This window comes from Pseudonaja textilis, chromosome 2, assembly GCF_049901715.1.
Source record: "Pseudonaja textilis isolate UNSWEBS1 chromosome 2, rPseTex1.2, whole genome shotgun sequence".
NCBI lineage: Eukaryota > Metazoa > Chordata > Lepidosauria > Squamata > Elapidae > Pseudonaja > Pseudonaja textilis.
Window position 1 is genome coordinate 248,364,248 of NC_141991.1, and position 17,082 is coordinate 248,381,329.

Below are 17,082 nucleotides of genomic sequence, written 5' to 3' on the forward strand. Positions count from 1 at the left end.
GCCTGGACCACACCGAGTGAAGAGGAATTGTCTTGGACCATGTATAAAATATATAAAATCACTTAAAGTTGCCAGGTTTGGAGAAGATCACATAGAAGGTCAATCCAGGGTACAACCCACTGAACAAGGTACTTAAGTACAGATAGTCCTCGACTTACGATCACAATTGAGCCCGATTTTTTTTGTTGCAGAGTGAGACATTTGGTAAATGAGATTTGCCCCCATTTGATAACCTTTCTTGCCACAGTTGTTAAGTGAATCACTGCAGTTGTTCAGTTAGCAACATGGTTGTTAAGTGAGTCTGGCTTTCCCACTGACTTTGTGTTGGAATTCATTGTTGGAATGCATTTCTATGCAACAACTAGAGTAGTATTTAGCCAGTAGATGGCAGTGTTTACAAGTTTGTGTCGATGATATATATTCTATGCTCTTTTATTCTAAGTTTCCTGTTTCCTATTACAGTTATACAGTTGAGCAGTAAAGCACATGGTGACTGTACTCATTGTTAGCTCTGAGTGCTGCTTTGTATAAACAGAATTCTTAACACTTTGCTTATCAGAAAGTGGTAAAAGGCAGGGACTCCGGGACATTGCTACCATCATAAATATGAGACTGTTGCTAAGCATCTGAATTTTGATCCACATGGTCAGGGGGATGCTGCAATGGTTGTAAGTGTGAAAAACAATCACAAGTCACTTTTTTCAGTGCTGCTGTAACTTTGAATGGTTACTAAATGAACTGCTGTAAGTCAAGGACTACCTGTAGAACTCCAAATATTTTTCCAATATTGCAAAAAACTCCTAACAGTAAAAGTACGTGGAAAATGGAGGGTAATTACCCTGTAAGATGATGGTTTTCTTTCATTATATATGTACCTCTGGAAGCTAGACTGTTGGAGATGCTTCAGTTTGGACTCCTGCATTGAGTAAGAAGTTGGACCCTGTGGCTTTGAGTCCTTGTAAGACCAGTAAATAGACCAGAGGTGGTATTCAGCAGGTTCTGACCAGTTCTGGAGAACCAGTAGCAGAAATTTTGAGCAGTTCAGAGAACTGGCAAATCCCACCTCTGACTGGCCCCGCCCCCATCTATTCTCTGCCTCCCATTGAGTCCCAGCTAATCGGCTGGGTCTTCTTTGGTTGCCCTGCACAGGAGAACGGAGCTGGAAAGCAGGTTAGTGGAGTGGGGAGAGAATGCAATTTTTTAGTAACCTTCCCCTGCCATGCCCACCAAGCCATGCACCAAGCTAAACAGAATGTCAGAGTTCCAAGTAATATGCCCATACCAAGCAGAACTCCAAGGCTAGCAGGTTCCTCAAAGAACAGGTTTAATGAACATATCACATTGGCACAAACTGGTGAACACTGACTGAAAAGGTTCCCACGGCTTTCACCTAATTAAAAGTTTTCCCCTTTTTCAAACAATCAGTCACATGGCCCCATCAAGGTGCTCTCTAGTTGCTTGGAAACTTCACTTCTCCTCTTTTTAGCCACCTGTCGGAATGTCCTTGGTTCCCAGGGGAAATGATTTTGTTTTGGCTACAAAACCTCAGCTATCTCTTTCCCCACTCCCTATTCCTCGGTACTATTGTGGCAACACTAAAGTCTCCAAGATGGCTTCAGTCAAGCCAGCTTCAGAGTTGACACGGGGATGCCAATAGGGGTACATTTAGAGGATGAATTCCACCATAGAATTATGCTTCTTTTCTCCAGATTTATAGTTACCATATTACACCAAAGTTAAACGTGCATGATCCTGCTTGGAAAATGTCAATATTAACCAAAGAAGAAATCCTTCAGGTTCCCATACAACTTAAGGTCAGGTATAGGGTGCTTGCTATTGACTAGGGATAGTCCTTGACTTACAGCCATTCAATTAGTGACTGTTTAAAGTTACAACAGCATTGAAAACAAGTGACTTGTGATCATTTTTCATATAACTGTTGCCACATCCCCATGGTCACATCATTAAATTACGTGCAACTAGCATGTATTTCTGATGGTTCTGGTGTCCTGAAGTCATGTAATCATCTTTTCCAACCTGTCAAGCAAAGTCAGTGGGGAAGCCAGCTTCACTTAGCTACCCTGTTATAGACGTAAAAACTGCAGGGATTCATGTAACAACTGTGGCAAGTAAGGTTGTAAAATGGGGCAAAATTCACTTACCAACTGTCTTGCTTAGCAACTGAAATTTTGGGCCTGGTTGCAGTCATAAGTTGAGGACTACTGTAATAAAATTCAACTTCACTTAAAGCAGCTGTTTTAGGAGGTTACAGATAACTGTGTTTCTGTTAGGGATACACCCTACCAGAATCTGCACGGCAGTCAGGCAGTCAGGCAAAATATGTGAGATAAACGTTTTTGTAGCTTACACTCAGTAAAACAGATACACAGTGCTAGTTAAATAGTTTATTCCAGTAAGAGTTATAGCATAGTCAAACAGTCCATATATCATTCACTAATTCAGTCCATCTAGGGATTATTCAGTTGCAAATTCCAGTGTCGAAAAAGAGAGGTCAGTAAACTTACAAATATCAGTCCAGGAATATATCTCCTCGCAGTAGAGATATGAAGAAGTCAAAAACTCCTCTCTTCCTTCAGCAACTCAGCAGTAGGGAAAACACGCAGTTAACAAACCATCAATTCATCAAACCAGTCAATCGTCAGGGAATCGTCAGCAATCAAGCAGGTTCTCTTGCTCCCTCTTATGGCGGTTCAACACCGCACCCAAAATTACATGCTTTGCAATTTAAAGTGACACACACTTAAACTTACAATCATAGTTTATATATATTATTTTACCCAAACTACGTTAGGTACCCTTGTTATTCCTAACAGTTTCCCAGAAAATAAGACCCAACCGGAAAATTAGCCCTAGCATGATTTTTCAGGATGCTCGTAATATAAGCTCTACCCCCAAAATAAGCCCCAGTTAAGATCATCAGCCAGACAAACACATTTAGTACCGTATTTCCCCAAAATAAGACCTAACTGGAAAATAAACTCTAATGCCTCTTTTGGAGCAAAAATTAATATTACACCAGGTCTTGTTTCTTGGGGAACATGGGTAGATGCAAATTTTTGTCCCTTGTATTTTCTGAAGCATCTCTTTGAAAACAAATCAGAATTAGTTTAGAGGCTTTTTGGTAACCAGGCAGCGTGAGAAAACCTTGTGTTCCAAACTTGTCTTAGCCACAAATTCATTAATAGGCAGCAGCCATACCTCAAACCTCCTTTCAACTCAGTAATTTGCGCTATAAAGTAAAAATTCTGTATTATTATCAGGATTAATGAGTTAGTGGTGCACAACACTCTTTTTTAAAAAAAAACAAAAACAAAACTGAAACGCTATTTTACTGCTCCCATTTATTATTCCTATTCAAGATAGAAGCTGTCGATGTTGGCAGAATCTATAAGATCCGAATTGGCCACGATGGGACAGGCTTGGCAGATGGATGGTTCCTGGAAAATGTTGTCATTAAAAAAATGGTGACGAAGATCAACGGGCAAGACAAGAAGAAGAAAAAGAAGAAAAAGAAACCCACAGAAGAGAAAGGAGAAGAAGAGATGAACCAACCAGATCCTATGGAGGTTTATAACTTTGTAGCCCATCGTTGGCTGGCAAGGGACGAAGAGGACAAGGAACTGGTGGTGGAGTTGACACCAGAAGAGGGATCTGAGCTTGAAGGTGAAGGGGGAATCATCATCATCTGTGGTTTTATGATCATGCACTAGCATAACCAACTTTAGGGAAGTGTTTTTAACCTGGTGCTATTCAATTCGGAGAACGGAAATTGAACACATTTGGAAATCCCCATGCTAGGGAAGATTCCTTTAGGGTTGTGGTACAAAATATATGACCTGCCTGTATCTCTTTTGTGGTCCTCCAACGCCCATGGAGAGGGGGCAAAGAAAAAAATGGATCCTTTGTTGGTGTTCGGATGGGATTAAGGGGCAAAAGGGTGGTTGATGGTGACGATGGTGACAACAGAATCACAGAGTTGGAAGGGACCTTGGAGGTCTTCTAGTCTAACCCTCTGTTCAGGCAGGAAGCCCTATACCATTTCAGACAAATGGTCATCCAATCTCTTCTTAAAAACTTCCAGTGTTGGAGCATTCACAACTTCTGGAGGCAAGTTGTTCCACTGATTAATTGTTCTGACTGTCAGGAAATTTCTCCTTAGTTCTAGGTTGCTCCTCTCCTTGATTAGTTTCCATCCGCTGCTTCTTGTCCTGCCTTCAGGTGCCTTGAAGAATAGCTTGAGTCCCTCTTCTTTGTGGCAACCCCTGAGATATTAGAAGACTGCCATCATATCACCCCAAGTCCTTTTTTTTCATCAGACTAGTCATACCCAATTCCAGCAACTGTTCTTTATATATTTTAGCCTCCAGTCCCCTAATTGTCTTTGTTGCTCTTCTCTGCACTCTTTCCAGAGTCTCAACATCTTTTTTTATGACTGACGATGATAATTGTTATTACAATGATGATAATAATTATTATTATTGAGTCTGTCGTCTGCATCTCTGTAACTGTCTGGTTTGGTTCTGCAAGCCAACAAGACAGACACAGAATTCAAAGGATAATTAGAACTGCAGAAAAAACAATTGCAACCAACCTGCCTTCCATGGAGGACCTGTATACTGCACGAGTCAAAAAGAGGGCTGTGAAAATATTTACAGACCCCTCGCATCCTGGACATAAACTGTTTCAACTGCTACCCTTAAAATGACAGTATTGAGCACTGCACATCACAACAACTAGACACAAGGGCAGTTTTATTCCAGAACACCATCACTCTGCTAAACAAATAATTCCCTCAACACTGTCCAAATATTTACTACGTCTGCATTACTATTACTATTAATCTTCCCAAGCCATCTCCATCCACTTGTGACTGTATGACTGTAATTTTGTCGCTTGTATCCTTACGATTTATATTGACTGTTTCCTAGTATGATTTGATTGCTTATTTGTATCCTACAAATAATTATTATTAAGTGTTGTACCTTATGATTCTTGACTCTTGACGAATGTATCTTTTCTTTTTATATACCCGAGAGCATTTGCACCAAGACAAATTCCTTATGTGTCCAATCACACATGGCCAATAAAGAATTCTATTCTATTCTGTTCTGTTCTGTTCTGTTCTATTCCATTCCATTCCGTTTTCTATTCTATTCTATTCTATTCTATTCTATTCTATTCTACTCTACTCTACTCTATTCTATTCTATTCTATTCTATTCTATTCTATTCTATTCTATTCTATTCTATTCTATTCCATTCCATTCCATTCCATTCCATTCTGTAATGATAATGTTGTTGTACATTCATTCATGTCCAACTCCTGGCAACTGTATGGACCAGGTTATTCCGAGTTTTGCAGTGTTAATTTAGCGCCAGAAAAATAAACACAGATGGCTGATGCTTCATTTAACATCTTTATAAACATAATAAGTAGATTTTACAAACCAGTTGCAGATTTCTCCAACATGGAACAAACTCAGACAGAAACATGTCGCAAGTAACTTCAGTAGCCCAGAGAACAGAAACAACAGAAACAGACACCAGTTTCACTTTAGTTCAGCAGGCAAGCAAGCAAGAAGCAGTTTCATTTTCAATAGACAGACTTCAGAGATGCAGAGCTTAATAATGAGCCACGCCTAGGCTACTTCTAGTTTCAGTTTCCAGCCTAGGCTACTTCTAGTTTCAGGTTCCAAACAGTCCCCATTGGCTGGCTTAGTTGCTATACCTATTCATTGGCTGATCTTGTTACCATGCTCTGTTCATGAATATACTCTGACATAGGCCCCTCCGCATCTTCCGATCTTGCACTATTTCTTTGAATTGTTCTTTCAGCTGACTGGGTCCAGCTTTGATGGTGTCCAGCCACCATGTTCTTTGGTGACCTGGTTTCCTTTTACTGCTAACTCTTCTCAACATAGGTTGGTTTCTCCAGTGAATGCCCTACTTGATGTGGCCATTCTATCCGGAATGAACCATTAGTCAGTGGAGCAGCTGGCCTTCGGAAGTTCTGGGTGCTCCATCACTTGAGGTTTTAAAGAAGAGATTGGACAACCGTGGGTCAAGCTTGTCATCCCTCCCTTCATGCCCACAAGATATCTAAGTCCAGACTTCTGCTGACTCTCATCTATCATCAGTTTGCTTTGACCGTTAGTTGTTCAGACAGTGAATTGTTCAGATTCTTGTTTAGAGGTAGCTTGGAACAGACATTTATTCATTTGAACAACCCCGGTTCCTGAATTCTTGTGCTTGACGTGATGTTCTCTGGATGCTTGTAGTGATTAGGTGGACAGTGTTGTCAGATGGCAGCGGAATCAGACAGTGAGGAAGAATGGGGACCACAGGGAGTCTGAGGAGGACTCAGACGAGGGTCAGGCGTCTGATGCAGAGATGGGGCCAGGATCATTGGGGAGTTGTGTGCTGACTCCGGAGCCTCCAGAGTCTGGCAGCAGCGTGGCAGAGGAACAAGGGGAGCCTGTTCCCAGTGTGGGTATGCGCAGAGCTGCCAGAAGGCAGAACAGCTAAGACAAAAGGGGCAACTCAGGAGTGATTGCTATTAATAATAGATATAAAAAAAGTGCAAAGGTAGAGAAACCTTTGCAGGAAGCAAAGTCGTTCGCTCTATTCAGATTAAACCTTGAAGCTCTGTGTGGACTTTGTACTCATTTGGCTTTTTACAGTTAATTTGGCTCTTTAGTTGTTGGCACCAATTGAAAGGAGATAAAGGTGGGTGCTTATTTCGAGCAACTGTTTGAGATTCATTACGGGCTGGGAGTTCCCAGCATTGAAATAAAACAAGAATTGTTTGAACTAAGCGTGTGCTTAATTATGGTCTCCAGAAGCCTTGGTCATAACAGACAGGTCAATGTAGAAAAAGGAGGAAGAGTGTGCTCCTGGAGTCAAGCTTAGGATCACAGTGGAACATGAGCCTTAAGAAGTTCCTAACAAAGCCACCCTTCACAACAAACCCTTTTGAGCTGGAGAAAAGGAACTGGAGAGAAAAAGATACTGAAAAGCCTTGATCCAACTGTTCTACTTAGCCACGGCCTATTTTGGTTTCAGGCAAAGAAGGCAGCCTCAGAAATTAAGAGTAAGGTATCAGTGAACTCACTTCTCAGAAAAGGGCTCAGCTTGTTATACCAGTTTGTAGTGAAAGAAAGCAGATTTTCAGCCCCCCAAAAAAGTCTGAAGACCATTTGATTGACATATTCATAATTTACTTTTTCTCTAGCAAACACCTACGAAGCCCATGTTATAACTGGAATGATATGGGGAGCTGGTACTGATGCCAATGTTTACCTGAGCATCTATGGTGAAAGGGGAGACACTGGGGAACGTCATTTGAAGTACTCGAATAATCTGAACAAGTTTGAAAAGAAACAGGTAAGTAGCCAAATAACAGAACTCCAAAGGATTTGCTCCATATGTCGTGTTTTCCCAAAAATAAGACCCGTCTTATATATTTTTTTGCCACCAAAAAAGGCACCAAGTCTTATTTTCGGGGGACATCATCCACTGACTAACCTCACTTGCGTGCGTCGCCCCTGGCCTCCTTTTCTGTCCATCTGTCTGTCCATAATTCCATTTCTGTCTGTCTGTCTATCTATCATCTATCAATCGTGTGTCCTCTCTCCATCCATCCATAATTTCATGTCTCTCTCTGTGCGTGTTTCTCTGTCTGTGTCTGTCTATATCTATCTATCTATCTATCTATCTATCTATCTATCTATCTATCTATCTATCTATCTATCTATCTCTGTCATCTCTCTTTCCATCCATCCATAATTTCATGTCTGTCTGTGTCTGACTGTCTCTCTGTCTCTGTCTCTCTGTCTCTCTGTCTGTCTCTATCTATCTATCTATCTATCTATCTATCTATCTATCTATCTATCCATCTAACCATCTAGCCATCTAGCCAACATCTAGCTATCATCTCAATCACCCCCCTCTCATCCATCTGTGCATAATTTCATTTCTGTCTGTATGTGTCTGTCTCTCTATCTCTCTATCTTTCTATCTCTCTATCATCTATATGTCTATCATCTCTCAATATCTGTCTGTATTCCATCTCTCTCAATGTCTGTCTGTCTGTCTGTCTCTCTGTCTCTCTGTCTCTCATCTATCCATCTGTCTTTCTTCTCTCTCTCTGTATCATCTGTCTGTCTATCTGTCTGTCTGTCTATCATCTATCTAACCTTCTGTATCTCTCCTCTCTCTCTCTATCCATCCATTATTTCATTTCTTTCTCTCTCCCTCTCCGTCTCTCTCTGTCTTCCTCTCTCTCTTCTATTTCTAAACCACCCACCAGCCTCGATTTTAGTCTCAGAACACAAACTACAAGATTGTGATCCTCTCTGCCTTGTGCTGTTGCAGGTAGATGTATTCACTGTCCAAGCCATCGACTTGGGAGAACTGAAGAAACTGAGAATTCGCCATGACGACTCGGGAAGCAATTCAGCCTGGTTCCTGGAAAGAATCGACATCATCGACACCAAAGAGGATAGGAAGTGAGACTGAGTCAAGAGTTAATTAGCCAAGCAGCTACTCCAAATTAGTCTCCCAAAATTCAATTGGTTGGAATTAGAATCCATAGGAGAAATGGATGGTATAGTGTTAGATTTTGCAGCAGAAATTCAGATCCAGAAAGCACACACAGATGACTTATTCAGCAGGATTCATGAACTTCTTTATGTACATAATAACACGTGAAGTAAATGTACAAGACCAACAGCAGATTCTTCCAATGTGCTAGCAGTTATAGGCAAAACACAAGCAGAGGAGAGAACAGCAGAGTTTCAGTTTCAATTCAGCAGTTGCAGACAAGACTGCGGCTTCGGAGGACAGAGCTTAATATAGAGCCACAACATATAGGCAGTCCTCGTTTTTTAAAAAAAATCCTTGTCTCCTTGTTTGCTTTTGGAATGGAACTTCAGTGTGCCATTCATGGATCAAATGCATGTGCTGTCCCCCTTCTCCAAATAGTTCCACATTTCAAAATAGCTGACATTTGTTTAGGAAAGGATGAGAACCAAATGTAAAACAAATCTCCACTTTTTAAAAAAATCCTGTGACCTTTCTAGATCCTTGTGCTCTTAGAAATTGTGTACTTTTTGCCTAATTTTCTATTCTACCAAGTACATTCTACCCAGAAAATGCCACCTGATAATCAAATGGAAATGGAATGGAATATGGAGTGGAGAAGAGCTGAGTGGAACAGAAGAGGACAGGATGGAACAGAATAGGGAATGGAACGGAATGGAATAGAGTAGAGTAGAATATATGAAACGGAATAGAATAGAATAGAATAGAATAGAATAGAATAGAATAGAATAGAAAATATGGAATGGAATAGAATAGAATAGAAAATATGGAATGGAATGGAATGGAATGGAATGGAATAGAATAGAATAGAATAGAATAGAATAGAATAGAATAGAATAGAAAATATGGAATGGAATGGAATGGAATGGAATAGAATAGAATAGAATAGAAAATATGGAATGGAATGGAATGGAAAATAGAATAGAATAGAAAATATGGAATGGAATGGAAAATTAGAATAGAATAGGATAGGATAGGATAGGATAGGATAGGATAGGATAGGATAGGATAGGATAGGATAGAAAATATGGAATGGAATGGAAAATAGAGTAGAAAATATGGAATGGAATAAGAATGAATAGAATGGAATGGAAAGGAAAGGAACAGAACGGAACAGAACAGAACAGAATAGAATAGAATAGAATAGAATAGAATAGAATAGAATAAGAATGAATAGAATGGAATGATAACGAATAGAATAAGAATGAATAGAAATGGTAGGGAAAAAGATGGGAGAGGGAAGGGGAGGGGAGGGGAGGGGACAGAAGAGGAGAAGACAAGGATGTATTGGGATGGGATGGGATGGAATGAAATGGAATGGAATAAGAATGAATGGAATAAGAATTAATAGAAATGGAAGGGGAGGAGAGGGGAGAGGAGAGGAGAAGGATGGATTGGGATGAAATGGAATGGAATAGAAAACATGGAATGGAATGGAATGGAATGGAGTGCCCCTTAGCACTGTCCTGAGGAATGGAGTGGAAACAGTTTGTGTCCAGGATGTGAAGGGTCTGCAGACACTGTATCTTTTCAGCCCTCCTTCTGACCTGCGCAATCTGCAAAGTCTTCTATGGAAGGCAGACGTAATTCTGATGAAAGGTGATGCTTGTGCTGAAATGGGCCTGTTTCTCCTCAACAGGGAGCGGGCTGATGCTAAACCGTATTATCCTTGCAGGTATTATTTCCCCTGCCAGAGGTGGTTGGCAGTGGAAGAAGATGACGGTCAGATTGCCAGGGAGCTTGTCCCAGTGGCTGAAGCATTTGTGATGAAGGATTCGGAGAACGCAGGCTCTATTGCAACCCTGGGCTTGGAACAGAAAGGTTGGCTACTGTCCATTTGTATGATGTAGAAGAAACGGAGACTATGGAGTAGCACAAACTTGAATAAACCATCATTTGTGGTTTGGGAGTGCGGTGATTTTAGAACAAAGAGGAGGAGGAGGAGGAGGAGGAGAATAGGAGAAGGAGGAGAACTGTGGCGTCCTTGGTTCTCTCTGAGCTGGATTGTTTTCTTTCCGATGTTTCATAACCTGGCTAAGTAACATCATCAGTGCTAGAAGTGAGAGGGTCTGTGAAGTTGGGTGAGGAGGTGGAGGAGGAGCAGGAAAAGAAGGAGAAGGGGAAGAGCAGGACTGTGGGGTCCTTGGCATTCTCTGAACTTGATGATTTACTTGCAGACGTTTCATGACCCACCTAGGTAACATCATCAGTACTAGCTGATTACAAAGACCTAGTTTGGGTGATTAAACATTTGCCAGAAAACCACCAAGCTCAGAGAGCACCAAGGAGCCCACAGTCCGGCTCCTCCTCCCCTTGTCCTTCTTTTCCTCCTCCTCCTCCTCCGCTTCTTCCTCCAATTTCACAAACCCTACTCACTTCTAGCACTGATGGTGTTGCTTAGTCGGGCGATGAAATGTCTGCCTTTCTTGTTTCATTAAAAACAAAGCTGTAAATGTGAAACAAAAAGGGAACTAAATTTGGACTACCTCAGAAATGGCCTTTCCCAAACAGAGATTTATTTATTTTTTAAACAGCTAATTCAACTACATTCACAGTCAGGGTGAAAACAGGAGACAAGAAAAATGCCGGGACAGACTCCAATGTCTTTATCATCCTTTACGGATCAAAAGATGACACAGGTAGGAGCCAAACTCACTTTTGCAAATCATTCAGGTGGATGTTGGCCGCTGGTTTAATGAGTAGCCCAAGATGCAGGAAAATTGGCTCAGTACTTTGATTGGCTCCTTCGGCCAGTTTTTGAAATCTTCACATGTTTTGTTCGCTCATCAACAAAGGTGGTTCTCGTGTCAAGGTTCCGACGATTGCCCTCATTAAATCATGAGCCTCGAGCCAAGCTTCAAAAGAATCCAAAAGATTTATTAGGAGCAACACGTCGGCATTAACCTAAATGCAGTCAACTCTGGCATACGTAATTTACAGCCACCTGTGATCCCATTCCCCCCTCCCCTCTGGGTGTTTCATAATTCAGATTTATATTTATTTATTTATTTATTTATTTATTTATTTTCTCAAGTGGTTATAAGATAACAGGTATAAGTATAAATACACTTATACTTATCCATGAAATGGATACATATAAGAAAAATAAAAAGATTATCCAATGAAGCATGGGCTGGATGTCATCAATCACATTCTCCAAGGAAGGATTTTTGCTGGCAGAAGATCCGGTAGCCTAGCTACAATCTTTGTAAGATAAGCATGGAATGTACTTCTGGTTTTAAACTGCCGTACTCTCCTTCAGATGTCTTCCTCCCCCTTGTTTATGGCAACTCGAAATCAGGCATAGGAATGTTTTACGAGTTGACACCTCGATTTACAATCATTTGTTTAGTGACAGTTCAAAGTTACAATAGCAGTGAAAAAAGTGACATTTTTTCACGCAACCATTGCAGCATTCCCATGGTCACGCGATCAGAATTCAACCGATTGGCAGCTAAATCATATTTATGATGGTTGCAATATCCTGGGATCACATGATCCCTTTTTGTGACCTTCTGACAAGCAAAGTCAACGGGGAAGCCAGATTTATTTTACAACCATGTTACTAACTTAACCACTGCAGTGATTCACTTAACAGCAGTGGCAAAAAAAAATATTGGAAAATGGGGCAAAATTCACTTCACAACTGTCTCGCTTAGCAACAGAAATTTTGGGCTCTCAATTGTGGTCATAAGTCGATGACTACCTGTACAGCTGAAACAAATAATTTTTGTCCTTTACATCTGAAATAAATATTTTCGGAGAGTTTTTTAGGGTGGGTGGATGGGTGGAAGTGGGTTCTTCTTGGGGCCTTCTGAGGTTTCTTTCCAGCTTATTATTAAAGGTAAAGGTTCCCCTCGCACATACATGCTACTCATTTCTGGCTCTAGGGGGCAGTGTTCATCGCTGTTTCCAAGCCGAAGAGCCAGTGCTGTCCAAAGACGTCTCCATGGTCATGTGACCAGCATGGCTAAACGCCAAAGGGGCACGGAACGCTGTTGCTTTCCCACCAAAGTGGTCCCTATTTTTCTACTTGCATTTTTACATGCTTTCGAGCTGCTAGGATGGCAGAAGCTAAGACAAGTTATGCGGTGCTAGAGAACTGAACCACCGACCTTTCTGATCGACAAGCTCAGCGTCTTAGCCACCGACCCACTATGTCCCTAACGATTTATTAATTTATTATTTATTAATTAATAATTATAATTAATAATTATAATTATAAACAAAATAAATAAATAACTGTATGAAATAAATTAAATGAAATAAATAAAATTACATGAATTAAATAAAATTAATAAGCACATAAATCAATACATTTTAAGAAATTAAAATAAATCAATAATTATAAATAATTATTATTTATAATAATTATTAATCCTGCTTATTATTAAGAGCAGAGTCGTTATGTTCAGTCTCGGTAATAACTAGAAGGAGTTCCCTCTTGCTATTTCACTCTCGATTTTTACACTGAATGTACAGAATCTGGGAAACCTAAAGCCAATCTCTGGATGGATTTTACGACTGTCTGAAGATTGAAAATGATGGGGAAATATGCCATGTGCACCTGGTCCATATTGTGTCCTAAACAGGTGCAACCTTTAAAGTAGGAAAAATAATTTATCTTACCTGAAATTGCTAGGTGTTGGACAGCATATAAATTTAATATATTATTTCAGTTCATCACACAGTCAGCCAGATGTTCAGACTGGATTTGGCATTTTTGTCCACCTATCAAGTCCACTACTTCCTTATAATTAAAACGTACTAATGACAGGTACTGCTTGACAAGGGAATGGGCTAAATGTCTATGGAGATTTTCAGCCATCCAGGTCATGGTTGTCCCAAAGGTGCTTTTTTTCCAAGAGTCAACTGGACTTTCTGGTTTTTCTTTGAAGAATAGAATAGAATAGAATAGAATAGAATAGAATAGAATAGAATAGAATAGAATAGAATAGAATAGAATAGAATAGTAGAGTAGAATAGCATAGCATAGCATAGCATAGCATAGCATAGAATAGAATAGAATAGAATAGAACATAGCATAGCATAGCATAGAATTAACATAGCATAGCATAGCATAGCATAGCATAGAATAGAATAGAATAGAATAGAATAGAATAGAATAGAATAGAATAGAATAGAATTCTTTATTGGCCAAGTGTGATTGGACACATAAGGAATTTGTCTTGGTGCAAATGCTCTCAGTGTACATAAAAAGAAAAGATACATTCGTTAAGAATCAAGAATCATCAGGTACAACACTTAAAGTCATAGGGTACAAATGATCAATCAAATCATACTAGGAAACAGTCAATATAAATCGTAAGGATACAAGCGACAAAGTTACAGTCATACAGTCACAAGTGGGAGGGGATGGGCGATAAAGGAGTGATGAGAAGATTAACGGTTATAGTAGTGCAGACTTTGTGAATAGTTGGACAGTGTTGAGGGAATTATTTGTTTAGCAGAGTGATGGTGTTTGGGAAAAAAATGTCCTTGTGTCTAGTTGTTCTGGTGTGCAGTGCCCTATAGTGTCGTCTTGAGGGAAGGAGTTGAAACAGTTTATGTCCGGGATGTGAAGGCTCTGTAGATATTTTCACAGCCCTCTTTTTAACTTGTGCAGTATACAATCCTCGTTGGAAGATAGGTTGGTTGCAGTTGTTTTTTCTGCAGTCCTCATCGAAGAAGCTTCTTCAGTTCTGATTGGATGATTTATCTGCATTTAGAAAATACAGGCCACTTGTTTGAAGACAGCAAAGTCCCTATTTTGGACAGAGAGGACCACTGGTTTCAAAGAGGGGTCAAAGAGGCCATCTATGTCAACATTGAACAGCCTTCTCTCAACAGAGGAGAAAGGATAGGAGATCATCTATTTCCAGTCTACAACACGGTCCTTTCAGCAGTTCTGCTGGCACTATCCAAGTTATTTTCGTTTGTAACAATGAGAGTTTGTGATTAAAACCCAAACAGGGACAATCTACTTGAAGGCTTCCAAGACTAACCGGAACAAATTTGAACGAGATAAAGTTGATGTCTTCACGGTGGGATGTGTGGACCTCGGAGACCTGAAGAAGATAAAGATTGGCCATGATAATACAGGTAGGATGGCATGAAATTCTTTGGAGAGTTATAGGATGGGTTGACTTGATACCATAATGTCCATACCTCTATTTATCTCCTTTGGGGAAACTAAAAATTTACCTGGATTTAAAAATGTTCCTTCCCCCCAAGTCTAGAGGTTAAACCTGGAAGTTATAGAGGATACCCTTGTTCTAAAACAGGGCTCTCCATACTTGGCAACTTTAAGACTTGTGGACTTCAACTCCCAGAATTCCTCAGCCAACTAAAACTTAATATTATTCTAATTAAAACGGAAGCAAAACTAAGCAGGATCGAGTAGCTCTGAATTGTTTATTCAGACACAGAGCTATCTTATCTGGGCTATAAAAAAAATCTAGAGGGACACCAGGCAGCAAAGACTTGGTTTTTCTGATTCTCTTCTAAGTTTGGAGAATTCTGCTCTAGAAGATCACAAGAGAATCAGAAAAACCAAATGTTTTGCTATCTAGTGTTCCTCTAGAACGGTTCTCCATTCTTCAGTGGAACTGCTCCAAGATGACAGGTAAGTCTCTCCTGGTGACTTAGAAGGAGATACCTGCATCGTTCACTTGCCGCTGATATGGAACCAATTGTCTTTCTTCTGTTCTAAAATGGCCGTTCAAGTTCTCCCTCTAGCCTGATGAGCTCTGTGGAAGTTTTCGTTCAGACATTGACCAAACTGATCCTATTTGGTTTCCCAGCCAGATAAGTGTCACCTCTCTAGTAGGGATGTGGTGGCTCAGTGGCTAAGATGCTGAGCTTGTCGATCAGAAAGGTCGGCAGTTGGGCAGTTCGAATCCCTAGCGCTGCGTGACGGAGTTCCTTGCCCCAGCTTCTGCCAACCTAGCAGTTTGAAAACATGTAAAAAAATGCAAGTAGAAAAATAGGGACCACTTTGGTGGGAAGGTAACAGTGTTCTGGGGTTTAATCATGCCGGCCACATGACCATGGAGATGTCTTCAGACAGCGCTGGCTCTTCGGCTTTACGACCTCTGACTGGCCCCGCCCCCATCTCTTCTCTGCCTCCCGAGTCCCAGCTGATCGGCTGGGTCTTCTTTGGTTGCCTTGCACAGGAGAACGGAGCTGGAAAGCAGGTTAGTGGGGGGGGGGGGAGGGAAGGGGATTTTTCAGTAATCTTCCCCCGCCATGCCCACGAAGCCATGCCATGCCTACCAAGCCATGCCCGCAGAACCGGTAATAAAAAAATGTTGAATCCCACCCCTGGTATAGGGCCTCCTTCTTAAGCAGGGGGTTGGACTAGAAGACCTCCAAGGTCCATTCCGACTCTGTTATTCTTTGCAGGTCATTCTGAGGGATGGTTTTTAGACTGGGTGGAGGTGGACGCTCCTTGCCTTGGGCTTTGCCTGAAGTTTCCTTGTGGTCGTTGGCTGGATAAATCGGAAGATGACGGAGCAATTGAAAGAGTCTTGTTTCCTGCAACGCTGCAAACTGTGACTTACATCCCATGTGAGTAGCCCGGTTAGCAGATCAAACTGCATTCCGTCAGAAAGAAATACAAGTACAGGCAGTCCTTGACTTACAGCAGTTCATCTAGTGACCGTTCAAAGTTACAGTGGCACTGAAAAAAAGTGACTGATGTCGTTTTTCACACTGATGACCTCTGCAGCATCTCCGTGCTCACACGATCAAAATTCAGACGCTTGGCAGCTGACTCGTATTTATGTCGGTTGCGTATGTTGCCCTTTTGGACAAGCAAAGTCCATGGGGGAAGCCAGGTTCCCTTAATGACCAAATGGTTCACTTAACAACTGCAGTGTGGCAACTCAACTGTGGCAAACACAGACGTAAAATGGGGCAAAATTCACTTAAGAAAGGTCTCCCTTAGCAACAGAAATGTCATCCCCCTGTTGGAGTCTGAATCCGAGGAGGAAGACGAACAGCTGAAAGGGAGCGGGAGTGTGACTCTGTTGGCTGTGGAGGAAACTGGGGAAGGGCAAAGTCCAGCTGGGCAGAGAAGGGAAGAGGTAGAGCAAGGGAGAGGGTGTTCAAAGGAAGACCCAGGCCCAACCCCTCTTCATCCTAGGGCATGCAGGGAGGAACGGAGTAGGGAGCAATGTGGATTGCATGGCTTACGGGGGAGGAAAGGGCCCTGATTCCCTTCATTAGCCACAGCTGGGAAGAGAGTTTAAAAAGAGATGCAAGCTGAATGTGGCGTCTGCTGGGAACAAACGTGAGTTTATCTTGTGTTGACTTTGGTTATCTGTGTTCCTGGCATCCTCCCAAATGGGTTGAATTTCATGTCTGAAATTCCTTTTCTTGCTCTTGGACTAATTACCTCATTTTGCCTTGATTTGGACTTATAGTTACAGTTTTTGTTGACCCCGTTTTGGACTTGATT

The 17,082-nt window shown here is 41.1% G+C and overlaps 1 protein-coding gene across 1 annotated transcript in view; it reads left to right on the forward strand.

The window, feature by feature from the left end:
* The window catches only part of LOXHD1 (lipoxygenase homology PLAT domains 1), a 198,413-nt gene that overhangs the window by 84,553 nt on the left and 96,778 nt on the right, over positions 1-17,082 (forward strand). The window contains exons 20-26 of the mRNA XM_026713916.2: positions 3,381-3,684; positions 7,252-7,403; positions 8,394-8,527; positions 10,297-10,442; positions 11,156-11,260; positions 14,595-14,723; positions 16,026-16,190. Coding sequence (XP_026569701.2) covers positions 3,381-3,684; positions 7,252-7,403; positions 8,394-8,527; positions 10,297-10,442; positions 11,156-11,260; positions 14,595-14,723; positions 16,026-16,190 — 1,135 coding nt within the window. The remainder of the gene's footprint in view (positions 1-3,380; positions 3,685-7,251; positions 7,404-8,393; positions 8,528-10,296; positions 10,443-11,155; positions 11,261-14,594; positions 14,724-16,025; positions 16,191-17,082) is intronic.